Here is a 19166-nt window from a genome sequence, read left to right as displayed (position 1 = left end):
TTCCCTTATTTTTAATTGTGCATGCATTCTAGCACACAAATAGTCACTTTTTGGAGTCCACATGAGCAACAGTAAGCATGTGTCCAGTTTTGTTTGATTCAGTCTTCTTGGTAGAGAAAGCAAGAATTTTATAGTAAAAATAAGGGCTCTTTAGATTTAATAAGTTCTTTTTTTTTATTTATTTGCATCCTAGGTTTTATTTGATTGCACAGCCATGATCTCTGTCCTGGTGCTCCCTGGAAGGATTTGGAGGCCACCTTCTCCAGGGGGTGGTGGGAGGAGGAGGAAACACAGACTCATCCCACTTCTCAGTTTCACCTGCTTTGAAAACTTTTTTTTTAAAACATGAAAGGGGTGACCAGTAACCATTTTTGCTTTAACTTGCAAAGGCTAAGATATGCTATAGGCATGGTGATCATTATTTATTTATATTTTCATTAACGAATGAAGAAGTAATGCTCTTCTCAACCACGTAGCCATGGTTTCCAACAGCACGAGCACCCCTTAGGTGAATGGCTCTTTTGAAGTGGTTTTGTTGGCAATTAAGTACAGTTATAGCCCTGCCATGAAACTAAGCATTTGTACACCTGCTTTGAATACTTAAAATCTGCACCAGCAGGAGGGATCTGGAAATAGAGGGGCACTCTCCATGGCTGTGCTGCAGGATTTTAATTTAAATAATATTTAAATAATAACAATAACTAAGAGTGGCTCATAAACTCGTTTAATACCATTTTTTAATAAGGAAGAAAAATGTTGAGGACTTACGACAAACCAGCCACTTTCCTAGTGTCTTTAATACATTATCTCATTTAATCTCACAGCAGCCTTCACGGGAGCCATTGTTATTGAAGGCCTTATGAAATATACTGGGCTTGCAGTGCCCCAGAGAAAAACCACAAGCACCGGGCTTCCTTGACAAAACAGACCCAACCCTGACCCTGTACTCTATGATTAGATGCCGTCAGGAGCCAGGGCCAAAGCATAGGCAGGGTGAGCCTGCCTACTCATTTCCCCTTACTTTGCTTTCTAACTTTTAGTTACCTTTTAATTATAAAAGTAATACCTGTTTGCTATAACAAATGTAACACAAGCATATAAAGTTAGAAGAAAAATCTCTGTATCTCTTCTTAATTCCCTGTCCATTTTCTTCTATGATTACTGTTAATAATTGGGGCCTGATTTTTTTTAACGTATAGTTTTTAAACATATAGTTTTTAAAAGTAATATGTATGGGATCAAGACTGCATGCGGTTTCACTTAATCTTTTTTATGGCAGAATGTGTATTTTACGTTGTGTAATAGGGGCCTCACAGTCTATTGTATAAGCAAATCACAGATTACTTATCTGTCCTCTTACTGACAGGCATTTTAGTTTGCATTTTTACTCTAATGCAGCAATGTTTTAATAAACATGCTTGATGATGTGTTTTTACATGCTTGTTCAATGTTTCTATAGGAGGGATTGCTACAAGTGAGCCTGCTGGGCCAAAGAAGGATAAATAATGAGATTGCCTTCAGGAAGACTGTACCAATTCACACTTCTATCGTGTTTCCCCGAAAATAAGACCTACCCCGAAAATAAGCCCCAGTTAAGATCGTCAGCCAGTCAGACACATTTAGTATGTTATGACTATGTTCCAGAAAAAGATGACATGACTGTATTTGAATAAATGTAGATTGTGTACATGAAAAAATAAGACATCCGCCGAAAATACACCCTAATGTGTCTTTTGGAGCAAACATTAATATAAGACCTGGTCTTCTTTTCGGGGAAATACGGTATAAGACCTGGTCTTATTTTGGGGGGAACACAGTACCAAGAGTAGATGGGAGTGTTCCTTTCTCCAAAACCCCACTAACACCGGATGTTGTTCAAAGTTTTTCATTTTTGCATACCTAATTGGGAAAAAAGGTATCTTTAAAAATTGGGCATATATAAACTTTTCTTAAATGTAGTCATGTTAAGCCTGGCTTCATATGCGTGTTGGCTATTTGTGTATCTTCTGTGAATTGTTTCCTTTCCTGTGTAAGTTCTCTCCTCTCTGCCCTTCCTCACCTCTGTTCACTCCCAGGATCCTAAGCAGCTCCTTTCTCCCCTCCCCTTCAAATGAAGGAAATACTATAGAGGGCAAGGAGAAGGGACCTGGTGAAACAGGTCATGAGGTATTAGAGGCTAAAAGTGCTCCCAGTGAGGAGTGTTTGGATTTTAAAAGATTCTTTGCTTATCTCCAAAGACTGGATTGCTAACGGTGCTACTTTAGGCTTCAACAGGAAAGATATTTTCAAGTAGGAAGATTTTCCTGGGACCCTCATATTATAGAGTCAATGCTTTCTTTGTCTAGCACCATGAGGCTTTCTCTTGTTAGTAGATAAGGACAATTGCTTGGATCTTAGTATCACAAAGCCCTTGACTAAGTCTTCACTCCCTCGATATATTAAGGAATTAATCAGAAATGCAGATAAAACGTTAGGTGCATCACATCTGTCATATTATTTCTTATTAGATAAAAAACTGGAAACGACTGAAAATGTCCAACAATAGAGAATAAAACAATTTGGTAGATCCATCTGATGCAATACTTGCAGCACTTTACAATGATGCTAGAAGAAGTGCACTGCATGTCACCGGAAAGTATTTACATCTACATGAAATGTATATGCAAAGAAAAAAGAAACAGAAGTAAATATGTCAAAAACCCAAGAAGGAATTATATTTGGGCGATGGAAATAGGAGCTTTTGGGCATATTTCAATTTTGAGAGTACACAAATATTACTGCTATGATAAGAAAAATTATCTTTAAGTGCAGATAGTAAATATTAAAAAAGTAGTTTACAGTATTATTCTCACAAAGTATTCCCTTCTGCCCTGGAAATCACTGAGAAACAAAACCAACCCTGACCTTGCCAAGGTTCATGTTCTCAGTGAGTCACACTTAAGGAATTCGGCCACCACACCCATCCTAGTCCTGGGCACCCAGAGCAGGCAGTGGTGTCCTCCCCTCCCATCAGTTGATTTCCCAATTTCCAACAGCTGGATCCCAGTTTTAGGCTTCAGGGGCTCTTCCCAATCCCTACTGTTTCTACATCTCCTGGCCTTACTCCTAACCTCACTTTCATCCTTACCTGTGTCTTCTAAGTTAAATTCCTCTACCTCCTTCCTTTTTAAAAAATAAAAAACAAAAAAATTAATTACTGTATTGCTCCATTCACTTTAGGAAACTTTATATTAGGTTGGTGCAAAAGTAATTGCGGTTTATAAGGTTAAAAATAATTGTAAAAACCCCAATTACTTTTGCATCAACCTAATACTACGTATGGCTGTACAGTACAGTAATTGTGATTGATTACACCATTTGTGATTATTTCTATAATTTATTTTAAAGGTAGGTATTAGGCTTTTGGTCAGACTCTTCTTATACCATTTGAACTGCTTTGTGTACAGTGTTTATTTGCTTAGAAAAGTATCATATCTCACAGTCTTGTGTTTGATCTGTAAAGCTCTATAGTTACATTCCTGGGACCTTGGTGGAGATTTCATCAAGAATTGTGATGGACCTGTTATCCCAATCTAAGACTTTATCACTTTCAGAGATTGTTAATACACTAATGTGCATTATTCATTCATTCAGAGATAATTTATTGCGAGTCTAGTATATGCTGGCCACTGTGCTAAATGCTGGAGAATTGTGAATTAAAAATACATCTTTGTTGATGTGCCAAAGTTTGCATTCTGGAAGGAGAGGTAGAGAAGTCCATAAGTAGATGCGACACTGGTTATTAGATGCCCTGACAGGCAGAAAACAAGGAAACAGAGAGCCTGAAGGAGGGCAGATCTAAGTGTCCCCCCCGAGGGACACTTGAGCTAAGTTTTAAAAGATGTATGTGGTGATAGTTGTTTAACTCTGTAAATATACGACAATTCATTGAATTGTACACTTACAATGAGTAAAAGGTGAACTTTACAGTATGTAAATTAGAGCTAATAATGCTGTGAAAGAAAAAGAAGAGGTGTAGAACGGGGTCAAATGCCGAGAAAGGGAAGAACATCTTGGATAGAGAGAAGAGTGTTGGCAAATGCTTGGAGAGGTGAAATAGCTAGACAGTTAGGGGGCCTGCCAGTCCTCGGGGGTGGCTAGAATGTAGGGTAGAGATGGATGGCTCAAGTCTCTAAATGGGTTTAAGCAACAGAATCACAGGAGAATTTCATCTCCATATAATGGTAGGAATCCAGAATCTCAATGACATTCTAGGCACCTTCTGATTTTCTGACTGAAGGCCCCTTTCTCTGCCAAATCTAAGTTGGGAAAGAAGCACACAGATGCCCAAGAATTAAGATAATAAACAAGCTTTCCGAAGCCTGTGGGCCATCTCCTTGCCTCTAGGCAGGTTTCCGTTAAACTAACCTAGACAAAGGAATCTGTTTTATCTTTAAGTTTCCGTTAAACTAACCTAGACAAAGGAATCTGTTTTATCTTTAAGTTTCCAGTGGAACAGGTTTTTGGCTAAGATAAAGCCTTCTTCTAAGGGCCCTCACAAATCCAACCACCCATGAAAAGCTCTACGGGAAGCAGAATGCCCTTCCTGTATTCTGACCTGCCCTGCGTTGGTCTGCTGATGACCAGGCATTGACACAAGGCTCTTGCTTACTTAGTTACCCAGCCCAGAATGTCCAGAAGAGGGAAAGCTCACTTACGTGGCCCTTGGTGGTCGGCACCTCCAGGACAATGGTAATGATAGTTCCACTGAGCATGTGGGGAAGGGTTGGGACGCAGCATCTGTGCACACACTGGATACCTCTGAGGTTCAAACTGATGGAAATCCCTGGACCTGAGAGGTCTGGGGAGGTCCTGGGGGTAACACACAGAAGTGAGGGGCAGCGGCCTTTCCAGCTGCCTGATGCCCAGGACATCCTGGGGTTGGGAATCATACCCTGTGTCTATCGTAGGCAGGTCTGGGGCTGCTCGGTTCCTGTGGGGCTGGGGCCGCTGTACAGTTTCTTGGCTATTGCTGGAGGAGTCTGCTGCGGCATTAGTTAAACTTTGGTCTGATTTGTCTGAGTCATGGCCAGTGTCAGGAGAAGCTGCTGAAAGCTGAGATCCCAGCCATTGATTACGTTTTTCCATAAATGAAAACGGATGCTGTGGGGGGAGGGCTCCGACCACAGACTCGGGCTTAGGCTTGCTGGCTGCAGAAGAGCCTGAAGGCACAGCTCTGCCTGGGTCGGGGCATCTCCTGCAGAAGCTGTCTTCACTCTCCACACCTGGAATGCGCAGGGAGGTGATCTGCTGGGACACAGGCTGCTGGTGATTTGGAAGTTTCAGGTGTGGGTGAGCCTGAGCAAAGTCTCCTGAGGAACAGTTAGGGGTTTGGGGCGCAGACAAGCTGTTGGGTGCCATGTTCCCTATATTTGGAGCAGGTGGTTCTGATTCGTCCTCCAGGGAATATTCTGGGATTGGTCTCAGTAACTGACTTGGGTATGGTTCTGATTCATCAACCTCCACAGGAATGCTTCGGCTCATTCTAGTTTCTGGAACAAGAGAAAACATGCCACAGACTTAGAAGACAGATCATTTCTTGGAGTCCCCACTTTATGACCTGAAGGGACCTCGTTCAAGATATGGTTTAAATTAATAGTAGTGTGACACCCATGTGCTTGCGGAGCCCCCATCACATAAAGTTGTTTACTTACCCTCCAGGCAGAAGCACTCGTACTTGTTAAGATGTTTGTACCTGGAAGGAGATTCAAAGAATGTGATTGGACTATCATGTGGCAGACAGCACAAGGGGAAGACACAGATAAAAATTATCGGCAAAGTACTGAGGAAAGAGAAATTATCATGATGTGGGCTACTTCGTGTGTGCTCGTCCACGTATAAAATGTGTGTGGAGAAAACATAAGACATGGCTATACTGGTTGTCTCTGAAGATGGAATCAAGCTGGGGGAGAGAATTTTCGCCTTTTAAACTTTAAAAATTTTGCTCTGTGGGACTATTGCCCAATAATAATAAAAAAAATTAAAAAAAAAGAAAGCCTAATTTTAAAAGCACTGAAAAAAGGTCCTAGTGACATTTTCCACTTAACAACTATACGTTGTTTAGAGGACTTAATTTCCTCAAGCGCTATGCCTGCCACGAAGGCAGCCACAGCCATCTGCTCTGTGATATACTGGCTGAACTAGCAAGGTTTGCTAAACTAGCCTTTAGCCCACACAGCATTTAGCCCACAGGTCAGGTACTATTAGTTTAATCTGCAAAAAGAGAACTTTGAATCAACATGACAGAATGAAAAAGAAAATGAGCCTCCTCTCATAATTAGATTGGTTGAGCTGATGCCCCAGGACACCTAGGTGCCAAGGGAAGGAAGAAAGCACGGGGGTGGCTGCTCCTTCTGGAGCAGGTATAGTGGGAGGGCAGGAGGGAGTGAAAAAGAAAAAGACCCTAATTTGTTCGATGCAGGCCTTGTACATAGCATACTTCAAATACCATACAGAGAAAGGGGTGGTGCCGGCCATGGTGGATTTTTAAATTCATATTTTGGATCCATGTAGAATTTCGACCACAAACATTTACTGAGAGCTGACTGTGCCTAAAATCACGATGTACATTAATTATTGTTCTAAGACAAATCTTGAAAAAGATGAATTCACCTTCTCTGGAGCCATGTATCCAAGCCAATGGCAACATGACAGCACGCATTTTGAAATGCTCTCCCTCAGAGCAGAGGTGGGGCTAGCAGTTTCCTACCCAATTTATCTTCACTGCCTATAGAAAGATAACTCAATTTGCCTCTCCACTGCCTGCCTGCCAAATGAATGCTCTCTAATACTTCTCTTGCCTGCACTTGGTAACCAACTTACCCGTCTGCTGCTAACAACCTTTGTACTCTCTTCTGGCACAACAGAAAAACTCCTTCAGCTTCCAATTTCCAACTGGCCCTCGTCTCCCATCTAAGTCTCTACTTCTCCTGCTGTCTCCTTTCCAGACTGCTGTCCAGGCGGTGTGTGTCTGTTTACCCCTTGGCTCTGCAGAAGAGACCTCATCACCTAAATTGATTAGACCCTGTAAAAATGAACAGGAAACTACCCAACACAAATATTTCAACTATTATTTTTAAATGCTCACCATGGTTTTCCTTTCTTTCTTACAATTTTTCTACAGCTATGAAATTGGATATGCCATACAACACAGCCAGTCAGGAAACAAAAGTGTTTTCTGAAGGGCTAGCTGAGTGTTTGTGTAATCTCCTGCAAGCATCTGTGGGCCCACAGCTGAAGGGGAGGGCAAAGAGAAGCATCAAGTGAGCCAACTTGCAATAGGACTACATTCTGTCAACTATTTCTTGTCATGTGATTCACTTTCACTGCCTACACTACAGAAACCACGGTTTACATTCTCCCTGGGTCTTCAAACGTGACTACCTTAGAAGTGCTTCCCTAAACAACAACAACAAAAGTCACAAATTCTACTCTTGTAGCTGAGAAGCCTTCAGGGGCTTGGAGGAAGCTAATAAAAAAGGTGACAAGTGCAGTCATCTCATGTAACTAGAAAGCAGAAGTCCATCTTGTGGGAATTGTATAGTCAAAACTGGTCTGAAAGGGAACAAAGGGCTCTTCGGGTGGCAGTAAATAAACCTGGGACGTCAATGAACAACCTTTCAGGACAGGTATGGGATTAGCAACCCTTCAAAAACAAAATGGACCCTGATGTCTTAAATATGTAATTAGCAAATATTTAAACAGCAAATATTTACTGAACCCTGGTATGTGTCCAGCTCTATGCTGTGAATCCTCCTTCTGAGGCATAAACCTAATTAAAAATTTATTTACAATAGGTAATACCTCCAAGTGATACAAAATTCAAGAGTAAAAAAGATTATACAGTGAACAGTAATCAAAATGATTTCGAAAGACATATAAAACATTATTCCTACCTTTGAGTTGCTTATGATCCAGATCAAGAGAGAAAACTAATATAGGAAATCAAAGGCCCTACCTCAGGGCCTTTGCACTTGCTTTTCCTGCATAGCTTTCTTCCATTCTCCTTCAGGTCTTTACTGAGTTGTCACTTTCTCAGTGAGGCCTCCCTCGTCACCTTCTTTCAAATTTGTATACACTCCTCTTACTCCCTGTCTCTTTTTCCCTGCTTTACTGTCCTCTCTAGCAATTATCATCACTGTATACGACAATATGTATATTATAAATCCAAATACCTAATACATTCTTTGCTTGTTTATTGTCTCCTCTTCCCCTCAGAATTTAAACTTCACAAGGGTGTGATTCTCGACTATTCTATTCACAGCTATATTCTTAGTACCTAGAACTGTACCTGGCACATAGTAGGTTCTCAATAAATATTTGTCGAATGAATAAATGACTGATGCCGTTTTGGAGTGGGAACAAGTCTGTGTAGTTGGCAGGATCACTGACAGTGTAAATGTCAGGCTCCATGAGGGGTAGCAGAGAGCATTTGGTGGACCAAGTCCTCAGACTTTTTAAAATTATATCACATGGGTATTTTTCCCCCTTCCTCTCTTTCTTCCTCTCAGATATTTATTAAGTGACTACTCAGTGTAAAACCCCAAGGAGAGCGTGGGCCATACCTAAGAGGTCCTGCTCTTAGGCAGAGTTGATTATGACCCTCACTTGCCAAATAAAGGTGATTCAACCACGCAGTGTGATGGGAACATCTGCTACTCTGTTCCAGATGGGGAGGCAGCTGGTCTAGTCATGTATCCTCAGAGCTTTGCCCAGAACAGCAGAGGGTGGGGTGTGCCTGCAGCTATCATGTGGGCCCCTCCCAGCCCTAAACCCTGCAGAGGGTGTCACTGAGAACAGTTACACAAAAGTGCCACATCAGAGGGCCATGAACAGATTAATGGGTAGTGTCGGAAACGGCAGTTTTATTTTTTGGTCTTTAATGTCAATATGGTAAAAATACTATAGATTGAAAAAAAAAAACAATCACTCAGTATCTCGTCACTCTTAACCATTTCCATTGTTCCCTGTTTCATGCCAGGGTGTCTCTACATGGCATGGCCTGTGCTCCAGTCCCTAACAAGGGTGGCACTTGGATCAAAGTGGAAAAACCCAGATTTCTAGCTAGGGCCTAGAGGAGAAGACTCTGACCCCTGAAGGGCACAGAAGGCCTGCCCGCTAGGACCCTACGAGCCCCAGTACTGGCAGTGCCCTGGACAGTCTCGGGTTCATCAGCACGAATGCCAGAGCTCAGGAAGCCTGGGAGAAGCTGAGGCTGCCAGGCCTGGGGGACAACGGCCCCGTCGGCCAGACCTTGGCAAAAGCCTAGGGGAAGGGAGAGGCTAAAGGGTGAGGGGACCCAAGGGAGCTTCTGGCTCAAAATCACTTTCTGAGGTCCACAGTACAGATGACCAGGCCCCACATCCAGAGATTCTGAGGTCGGACCAGGCCTCCTGTGTATTTTTGTTTGAGTCCCACTGGTAAACCGATTCTCTCATGCTTTGCGAAAGGAAGTGTAATCTGTACAATTTGGCAGTAACTACCAAATTTTGAAAAGCTTATGCCCTTTGACCTAGTAATTTTGCTTCTAAGAATTTCCTCTGCAGAGATATGTGCATATTGTGTGAAACGAAGAGGGCACAAAGATAGGCAACTGCAAGGATGTTTATAATAGCAAAGACCAGAAACAACCCACATATACAAAAAGGTTTTTAAATGGTGGTCCAGTCCTACAGTGGATACTCTGAATCTTTTTAAAAAGACGGAGGAAATGCTATGTGAACTGATGTGAAACTATTTCCAAGATGTACTGTGAAGTTAAAAAAAGTAAAGAGCAGAATGGTGTATAGATGATGCTACTCGTCGTAAGCCCTACTATTGTTTATGCGCATGCCATCCGTCAGAAATCCAGAACAGTCTCGGGAAAGGGAACTGGATGGCTGGGAACAGGGGCAGGAGGGGGACTTGCTTTTCAGAGTATTTTATCCCTTTTAAATTTTGCACCAAGTGCCTGTGTATCTACTTAAAAGATAAAAAAAGAAAAGGAATTAATCAGGAGGGGAGGGTCACTTCTTAAATTATATAAATGTCTAAACACTATGCTGTACACCTGAAACTAACAAAATAATTTTAAAAAGGAAAAGAAAAAGCTCCACTAGCAATTCTGATGTTCACAAAGATTAAGAACCTATGAGGATGAGGCACTCTTGAGACCACCCGGTAGAGTGACTATGTCCCTTAAAATACAAAAAAACATTCAGCAAAGGGTGAGAATATTTGCGGGGGTGGGGAGGACACAGCTAAGAACCAGGGCTAGTCCCAAGTACACACAAGTAGGCTGACACAGTGATGCATGCAGTTCTGACTCACTCTAATCTGACCCAAGAGACTCCAGTTTTCCTTCTCTGGCATCTCTCACTGCCCTTTGGGCTGTGAGCTGTGGTTCTAGCTCTTAGATTCTGACTGCACCTTTCTTCAAATCTCCCTGTCGGTTCACTGCTTACGTGTCTCTCTCTTTGGCTTCCTTTCTGCCTCTTCAGGCCTGACATCTTTTCCTTTAGCTCCTCTACTCTACCCCGGGTATCTGGTTTTGCAGATAAGATCTTACCCAGATGGCAGCAGTTCTGACATCCCATAGGACAATGCTCCCTGGTGTCTTATTCACGGAACTCCCCTCCATCCCGTTGCCTGCATACAGCTCTCAGTCAAACCGCCTGAGCTGCCTCCACCTCTTTGCTCTGGTCTATTCCCAGCACCCTTTTTCTCCTTACAGCACATCCTACCTTAAATCAGTCGTTTCTTGAAACAAAGCCTATTAGTCTTCACAACACTACCTTTCTGATCTCACAGTTCATCAAAAAGCTTCTTTTCCTCCCATCAACCCCACCTCCCTTTCTGCATGTTCATGAGATCCCACTTGTCCAGAGTGGGGAAACAAATCTCTCTCAGAGCACATGTTAATAGATCTAATGTCCACATTCACAGTTAACTGTGTCTGCTGCCTTCCAGATGGACTTAACCCTGAATCAACATATATTTCTAGTGCAGATTTAAATGCACAGGCTCCAGATTCCAACCCTATAGGTTTAAATTCTCTGCCAGATGCATGATTACGTGTGACCTTGAAAAAATTCCTTAACTTCTCTGGGCCTCTCTTTTCCCATCTGTAAAATGGGAAAATAACACTTGCCCCCTAGGCATATTGTGAAGATAAACAAAAAAGATATAAATAAAGTGCTTACTGTAGTGCCTGGAACATATTAAGATCTCAAGAAAAACCAAGGCTACAGTATTTTGTTATTGTTTTTACAATAAGTGATTTGGCTTTGGAACTATTTCTAGACTATGTTCAGTGTTTTCATACCTGGATGCTAACACCATTCTGTGAACCTAATGTTTGGAGACCATATCTTTTCAACCAACATGTGTATTTCCGGCACATTTGATACACGTCATCTCATTTGGTCCTTAAAACAATTGGGGCCACAGGCAGGGTACGTGTATCACTCTACCATTCCTATTTCAGAGACTTAGACACATAAAGGAGCTTTTCCAAAGGCACAGCCGAATCTAGACTATAGATCTCCTCTTTCCACAGAGATGGGTGGAGGGGGTTAGTAAACTTTTTCTGTAAAGGTCCAGAGAGTAAATGCTTCATGCTCTGTGGACACATATGCTCTCTGTCTCATACTGTTTTTATTTGTTTGTTTTTAAACAACACTTAAAAAATATAAAAACTATCCTTAATAATATGCCGGTGCAAAAATAGACCATGGGCCACTTTTGACCGGAGACATGTAGTTTACCAACCTCTGATTATTGATTATACTGATAACTCAAAATATAAACCTAAATGGATATATTAAGAAACCGTACCGTTTGTTAGTAATAATTGTGTATATTTATTGAATGTTTATTATGTGCTAAATATTGTTCCAAGTGTTTTGTTTGCATGTATTAAGTTATTTCATCCTTACAGCCACCGTATTTGATAGGTACCAGTGTCAGCCCCAAGTAGCACAGATGCGATTCAAATCCAAGCAGTTCAGCACCTAAGCTGTTCACATGACCATTTTGTACCTAGGTTTGAAGTATTAACTTATACAGCTATTTGAGGGAGGCAGGGAAGGGATGGGCGGAGTTGAGCAACCCCTAGAAGCTTCTGGAATAAATATGTTTTAGAACCCTTCTCCTTGAAGCTCAGGAATCAGGCAACCTGTGTTGTACAAAGAATCGCCAGCCTGGAAATCTGTGGTGGCTTGCCTTCACGCCGTGACCATAGCAGATCGGATATGGATGAGATTGCAGAGGCATCTTGATTTGAAAAAAGCACTTGATTGGATCTCATTAAATTTTAATCATAAACTGAATTCAAAATAAATTGAAAACTGGTTGACAGAGCATAAACAAAGGATGATGATAAATGGTGATACATCTAGAGAGGGGATATCTTCCAGGGGACACGTCTGAGGCAAGGACGGATGGGATTTAATGAAGGTGTTATGTCCCTGGAAGAAGACAAATAGCAGAGCAAGAAACACAGGAAGGGCAGGAGCGAGCAGCCTGAGTAATTAATATACCACATTACCAGCTCCGAGCAATCAAGGCTCGCTGCTTCAGTTCACCAACTGCTTGGATTTTTTTTAAAGCACTCTTTGGGTCAACAGTAAGGTTGAAGGGTCCTAGAAACACAGCATTAATATTTCTGGGGGTCATCAGAAATAAATATATAAATTTACAGCTAGGAAGATCCTCAGATCCAATTTGGATCAGATACTTTCAATTACAGATTCTCAAGGTCTTAACTTTATCCTCCGGGGAGTAGTTTTTTTATTTTTTTTAATATGTCTAAAAGTCATGGATTTAAAAAAAAAGTCTTTAAACTCATTAATGTTCTTTGTTTATTGCCCAAATGCATGCGAACTTTCACAACATCGGTTTGCTTAGTGGAAGTTGGTTTTGAGTGAACTGTTTGGCTCAGGGTCAAATTCCAGTGAATAAATACTTCCAACTTTACTTGCAGAATTTCCCAGACAGAGCAGTTCTTCCATTTGGTTTGCCAGAGGATTGGAAGCAGTGGTGAGCCATGGAGACAAGGGAGCATTTACTGGCTCTTGTTCCTACCCCTTCACAGTAGGACTCAGGTCAGGCCAAAGGCAGCACAGCGTGACCTGACCCGATTTGAAGAAGTCCGCTCTGGAAGTCTCTGAGCCCCTAAACAAGGAGGAGATGGACTAAAGGGAACAGACTGACTCGGCCACGTTGGAAGTTGGTAATAAACACTTAGAGCACAACCTCACAACAGCCCATGGGTTGTTTGCTTGTTTCAGATAAGATTTCTCTGCGCACACATTGGTGATTCTTAATTCAGTCCAGACTCCAGAGTGAAGGAGAGGGAAGGAGCGGACAGGAAAAATCCGGAGAGAAAGGCGAAGCGATAGAAAAGAAGAAAGGAGAAGGGACGAGAGAAGCAAGGAAAGTTATAAAAACTTGAAGAAAATTTTTTAAAATTTGCCCTTAATTGCTATAGTAGGAGAAGAACTTATTTAAATTGTGGTTTTGATGTATTCTTGGGTATAGAAGGGGCAGTTGGAAGGAAAGGAAAGAATGAATCCAGGTAAAAGGCAAGAGTGGCATAGGTAAGCTGGTAAGCCAGGAATAGTCTGGGAAGACATCACAGAGGAGGAAGCAATTCAGATGAAGGGAGACCTGGTGACCCTGGGAGGGAAAGAAGGAAAAACACTGGAACCCTGAGCACAAGAAAACAATGAGATAGATAAGAGCCAAGTTTCCCTCATCACTGAGGGAGCTGCCAAGACCTCAGCCAGTCTGCAGGGTGGAAGGAAGCGGGACCGGTGGGCTGGGGGCTCCAATTAGTCCCAAATAGCTTGATTTCTGCTGCCTTATCAAGGAAACAAGCCAAACTGGCACAGCTCTCAGGGTCATAAGGTAGATGAAAGCCCACCCTCCTCCCTCAGCCAGTTCATAACTTCTGGTCTCCAGGAATGTCTGTGTACAAATCTGTACACGCACACGCAGCTGCGCAGTCAGACATGGAAGCACATGAATGCTAGTAGGAACCTAGCTGGACAAGAGATGCAAAGAATGTCAGAGGGAGAAAGGACAGCCTGGGTCTCAGGAACTAAAAATATCTTGGTGACAAAACACTGGGAAGAAAGGAGAGAGGCCCAGGGGAAGAGCGTCTTGATTCCAATCCTCAGATTCTTTCTCACCAAAGGAAGGATTACACAATTGTTTTGATAAAGAAATGTAATTAAACATTAGGGGTCATTTCGTGGGATCTGAAAGGAATTTATAGAGTGTAATATGCCTCATCTGTAATCTTTTCTGCATCAGTTGCCTTCAATTCATATGTTTTTTTCAAGGCTAATCTAAAATTGCCAACAGCAGAAAAGTGATTTGAATTAAGGATATTTCCGAGACTTCGATTCTGCGATGGGTACAATAGATTTAAGTTAGACAAACTACCCACATAGTCTATCTTTCTGAGTGCCTGTTACAGGATGCCTGCAAATATGATTGCCTTCTCCTGTAACTCATCACAGGTGAAACACCTTGAAATTCCTGACCTCTCATCCCAGGGGGACAGAGACAGCCGTCCAGAAACATGACGAGGACTATACCAGGGCTTCGATATTCCACAGAAACAGTTTGGCAATACCAAAAACTGTGAGTCAGCCCATCCCAATCAGCCAGGGCTTGTTTGAACTATTCTGACAGAGCGTAAATGCCCAAAAGAAACAATAACAACAAAAGTAGTGGTTTGGAAAAGGTTAAGAATTCTATGTGTCTGCCATCTAATAATGCGTCCAATCATAGTCATCACCCTTACATGGTATCAGGATGTGCTTCACAGCTTCCTTTCACCTCCCATGAAAGCACCCTCCCCACCCCCAACAGCCATTAGTCTAGCTGAGGAGTGATTTCCAGCTCCAGCTAAGTCAGAAATGCAGCCTTCTGGAACCAGGCTTGCCTGCCAGTTCTTTGGCCTGCCTTGACTCTGTGGGCAAGTGCACAGGACAGTTCTTCCTGTGTGACCCAAATGGGACATGAACTAATTCAAGAACCCCCCCCCCTCCCCCCCCCCGTTTCTCCTAGAGCCAATAAAAACGCGGAAATTCCAGGTAGCCCTCCACCAGAGCCCTGTGGCTGCCCAGCTTCCCCCAGCCTTTCTCCCAGACTACGGGTTTACCTTCTGCCTTTAGAGCAGATGAGTGAAACAGAAATCAGAGCAGCTTAAGTGAAAGGGTCCTGAGCACTTAGAAGTGTTTGATGGTATACTGGGAGCTCCCCCGTAAAAAAAGATTAAGAAACAAAGTCCTTTTCCTCCATGGACTAACCATCTAGTAACAGAAGGTAAAACTAAAATATTTGAAAAAAATCAATACACATGTCTTTCAAAGACCACCCATTACGGCTCCTCTCTGGGACTCCTGTTCCCCTCGCCTTATTTTGTTAGAAGGGAATTTAGACAAAAATCACGTTAGTTCACTACCGCCACCCCTCACCCCCACACATTTTATTGATGAAGAAATCCAGGCCTAGGGAAACCAAAGTGAATTGCCTAAGTCTCAGAGCCAGCCAGAAGGGGAGTGAAAACTTGAAACCAAGTTTCTTGTCCTCTTTTTTTTTTTTAATTCATCATTTGGTCTCATTTTTTTTCCCTGCTCCTTAACAAGATCCCCCTCTTCTAAAAGACTATCTTGAACTTGAGAGCCCCAGGAAGCCTGATCAGCTTCTAAGATAAAGAAAGAAATAGCACTTCTCCCTTGTTTCCCCCTACACACTCTGCCCAGAGCCAGCAATCGTCTGGGTGGCTCGGAGAGGCGCAGGGCTGCGGGGGAGGGCGCAGGAGGCAGCCCACCGCCAGCCCCGCGCGAGCCGATCTGCCCGGCCCCAGAAGGTGGTGTGGAGTTTTCCCCGGCATGAAACAGGGATCAGGCACACTTGGGAGTTCGCTTCCATCTCTGCCCCTGACGCGCCCTGGGGCTGGAAGCCAATGGCTTAATCTTTGCCATCCCCACCCAGCACCCTCGGAGAAGTGGGGCTCGTATTCGGGGTTGAAACTCGTCGAGACGCCTAAGTACTCAAACAGATGGTGCCCAGGCGGCTGGGACCCGACCCGGGGTGTGTGCCTCCAGCTCCTCAAAGGGTTCGTCTCGGCTCGCCCGTCTCAAAGACTAAACCACCACCACTTTCGCGCAGTCGCAACGTTAACTGTCCTTTTTCTCCGCCCGAGTTGGTCTCTACACGTTCAAGTGAAAGATGGGGCGAGGGAGGTGGGGGAAAAGGAAGGCAAAACAGGTCCGTCAAGGAGGAGACACGAATGTTTGGAAGATGGGCCACTGGCTAAGAAGGCAGGCAGGGCAGGCGAGCTAAGGCTAGACCACTCACCGTAGGACCACCACGGACAGACCAGGCCCCGGGGGGTCGCGCAGTCTCCTCCCTGTGTCACCGCACCTCGGGTGGCTCCGGCGGCCCTCCAACCTCTCGGGGGCCCAGGTAAGCGGCAGAACAGGCTCCGAAGCAGGAAGTGGAAGTTGTATGCAAATTTCTACCGAGGCTAGGAAGCCTCCGCTCAGAAATCTCCCTGTGGGCAGTGAATCAACAGCCGAGAAGTCACTTTATTTCTTAAAACAGAAACCTCCTTCATGCACTAGAAAAAGGCTACTGACCAATTAGGCTGCATTTTGGTTTCCACCATCCGGCCAAATAAGTGCCAAGGAATGTGTCCCCTGGCCCTCCGCGTTATCGCAGCCCCCTAGCCTGAGAGGTGCCTGGGGAGGGGGTTGCATTTGGGTGTTAAGATTGGTTATTCGTTAGCGGTTCCAAAGGAGAAGAAGACTGGGGGTAGATGGTGAGTAGGCGTATAAAATAATAGCTTCTTAATATTTCTAACTGCTTAAAACGTTAGCGTTTACTGCCCTTAACCCTTTGCCCTGTAAGCATGTACACATAAATACACACACACACACACACACACACACACACATATCACACATCCTCCTCTGGCTGCATTTTTCATGACCTCAAGTTTATTTTCTCCCCCTCCCTTCTTGTTTAATCGGTAGCCTACAGAATTTATTGCTGAAGGAGATCTGGAGACAGGATGACTGGGGCAGCAGAGTGTGATGGGAAATGTCGTGCCCGGAGCTCTGGACTCAGAGGAACCTGGGTGTGAGCTCAGTTTTGCCACTGGCCAGCTGGACACCACATCGGGGGCCTGGCAGGCACACACTGTGCTCCTGGTGCTGGCCTTGCCTGCCTGTTGTAGAGGCCCAAGGATCAGCCACGCGGCAGGTTGGCTCTTCACCCTTGGGCCGGGGACAGTCCCCAGAGCATTCCCAGCCAGACTGCCAGGTTCTGTTCAAACGGGCCACACCAAGCGGGTTGCTCTACGTTCTACAAGCAAAGGGAATGCAGCTTGTTTTTAAAACAGCATATATAGATTGTACACGTTTTTGGTATATCCTTACAATGGAATATACACAGCTGTTAACAATCATAAATATTTATGACTATATTTATTTCTACATACTAAAATGGAAAAGAGGATATAATTTATTGAAAAACATGATCTCATTGTTGCCAATATATACGACAGATAAACACACGTACATAGATTTATGTTTGTTCACCACTGGTCCCAGCACCTAGCACATTACACAGAACATAGTAGGCAATCACTCTATCTCTGTCAAATGACCAAAAGTGACAGTGACAGAAATTTCAGGAAGAATGCATGCCATTCTGTTAAGTTGTTGTTACCTGCCATGAATGGGATTGAGGGGAATGAATGAGAATGGATGGCTTTTATGCTATACACACATATGAACTCTTTGACTCCCCCCCTTCAACAAGCATATACTACTTTATTCATTAAGAATAATAAAGGGGTTTTTTGAAAAATAGTAAGACCTTGGACTTTCTGCCTCAAAATTATTATTATAATAATCTTTCTTTAGAGTAGGGTAAAATAGCATTCTCTGTGGAGTGGTTGGTACCAGGATACTTTTGGTGTGAGGAGATGAGAACGGCAAAAAGAAGAAGCATGGCAAGGGGAGGAAAAGAAAGGGAAAGCAAAGAAAAAGGTGGGATGAAAAATATTTTTCATTTCTTTTAGATGCCCTTAAATGGATTGGGAAAAGCCTGGAAGATGCTTCTGTCAAGTACTGCCTTTGGAATACAATCAATCAGGAAGAACAAGGGGAATCTTTTTTTTTTTTTTCTCCTTTTCTCTCATTTTCCCAGATGTGAGAGGCCTAAGGATCCTGTAGGAAAAACACCAAGTGCTGAAGTGCTTCTTTCAATTGCTGTTACGTGGGCCTTCCTCCCCTCCCAACTTATCCTAAGCAGAAAGGCAGGCACTTGTGGGAATGAGTTAATGGTCCGCCTTTGCTGGGGCCCCTTCTGAGAAACAGCCTAAGGATGTAAACTGTTTAGAGAGGGTGCCCTAAACGTGAGAAATTTCCATCAGAACATGCCCGAAGGAGTTACAGTGAAATATGATTACAGGGGAAGTGGCAGGGAGTCTGGGAAATGGACACTTCTGGCCCCCAGGAGTTCCCACTGGGAGCTAGTTTTCAGGCTCACACACACACACCCTTTTAGCTGCCATCACAGGAGGGAAATCTTCACTGAGGACCTATCATACACTATCTGTTAGCACACTTAATTCTCAAAATAGTCTAATGAGCTGCACTTACCGTCATTCTCACTTTAACTTGGAGGAATCCCAGGCTCAGAGACATTGAGTAACTTCTCCAAGGTCACACAGCCAGACTGGAAAGAAGGATTCCAGAACTGTTTCACTTCCAGGTGGACGTTACTTCCCCTCCCCCCACTGCCCTCTTGTAGTCTGTCCTTGCTACATATTTGGCTGGAACACAGGTAGCAACTTCGTTATTTTGCACAACTCTTGACAACTACAAGTGGGAAAGAAAGGTTTAGGCAATAAAAGGGTGTGGCTGAGACTGTGCCAGTTACCATGGTGCTGTGTTTATATGGTGATGGCTGCTGTATAAATAATAGGTAAAGTAGTCAAGATGTAGGTCAGCTCTCTTCCTCCAGTTAAAAGTCTAAGAAGGGAGCATTTATGTTTGCCAGATTCTAGAGTTTGTTCAGTATTCTTGCAAAAGGAATAATTAGATAAAGGTCAGTTTTTCCCC

The 19166-nt window shown here is 43.3% G+C and overlaps 1 protein-coding gene across 6 annotated transcripts in view; it reads right to left on the bottom strand.

Annotated features, from left to right (window-relative positions):
• Nucleotides 1-18794, bottom strand: part of TRAF3IP2 (TRAF3 interacting protein 2) — a 40871-nt gene extending 22077 nt beyond the window's left edge. For 2 of the 6 annotated variants that reach the window (XM_081034157.1, XM_081034159.1), the window contains exons 1-2: nucleotides 16393-16596; nucleotides 4698-5531 (exon numbers count right to left, since the gene is read on the bottom strand). In XM_081034157.1, coding sequence (XP_080890283.1) covers nucleotides 4698-5523 — 826 coding nt within the window. In that variant the 5' untranslated portion in view covers nucleotides 5524-5531; nucleotides 16393-16596. Of the gene's footprint in view, nucleotides 1-4697; nucleotides 5532-5693; nucleotides 5735-16392; nucleotides 16597-16673; nucleotides 17114-18704 lie in introns of those variants that run through there. The other 4 variants (XM_081034155.1, XM_081034156.1, XM_081034158.1 and 1 more) reach the window with 4 other exon arrangements.
• Nucleotides 18795-19166: the final 372 nt, after the last annotated feature.

The sequence above is a fragment of the Rhinolophus hipposideros genome (genome assembly GCF_964194185.1).
Source record: "Rhinolophus hipposideros genome assembly, chromosome: 3".
Classification (NCBI taxonomy): domain Eukaryota; kingdom Metazoa; phylum Chordata; class Mammalia; order Chiroptera; family Rhinolophidae; genus Rhinolophus; species Rhinolophus hipposideros.
The sequence above is the reverse complement of the archived record's forward strand: the minus strand, read 5'-3'. Positions and strand labels throughout refer to the sequence as shown.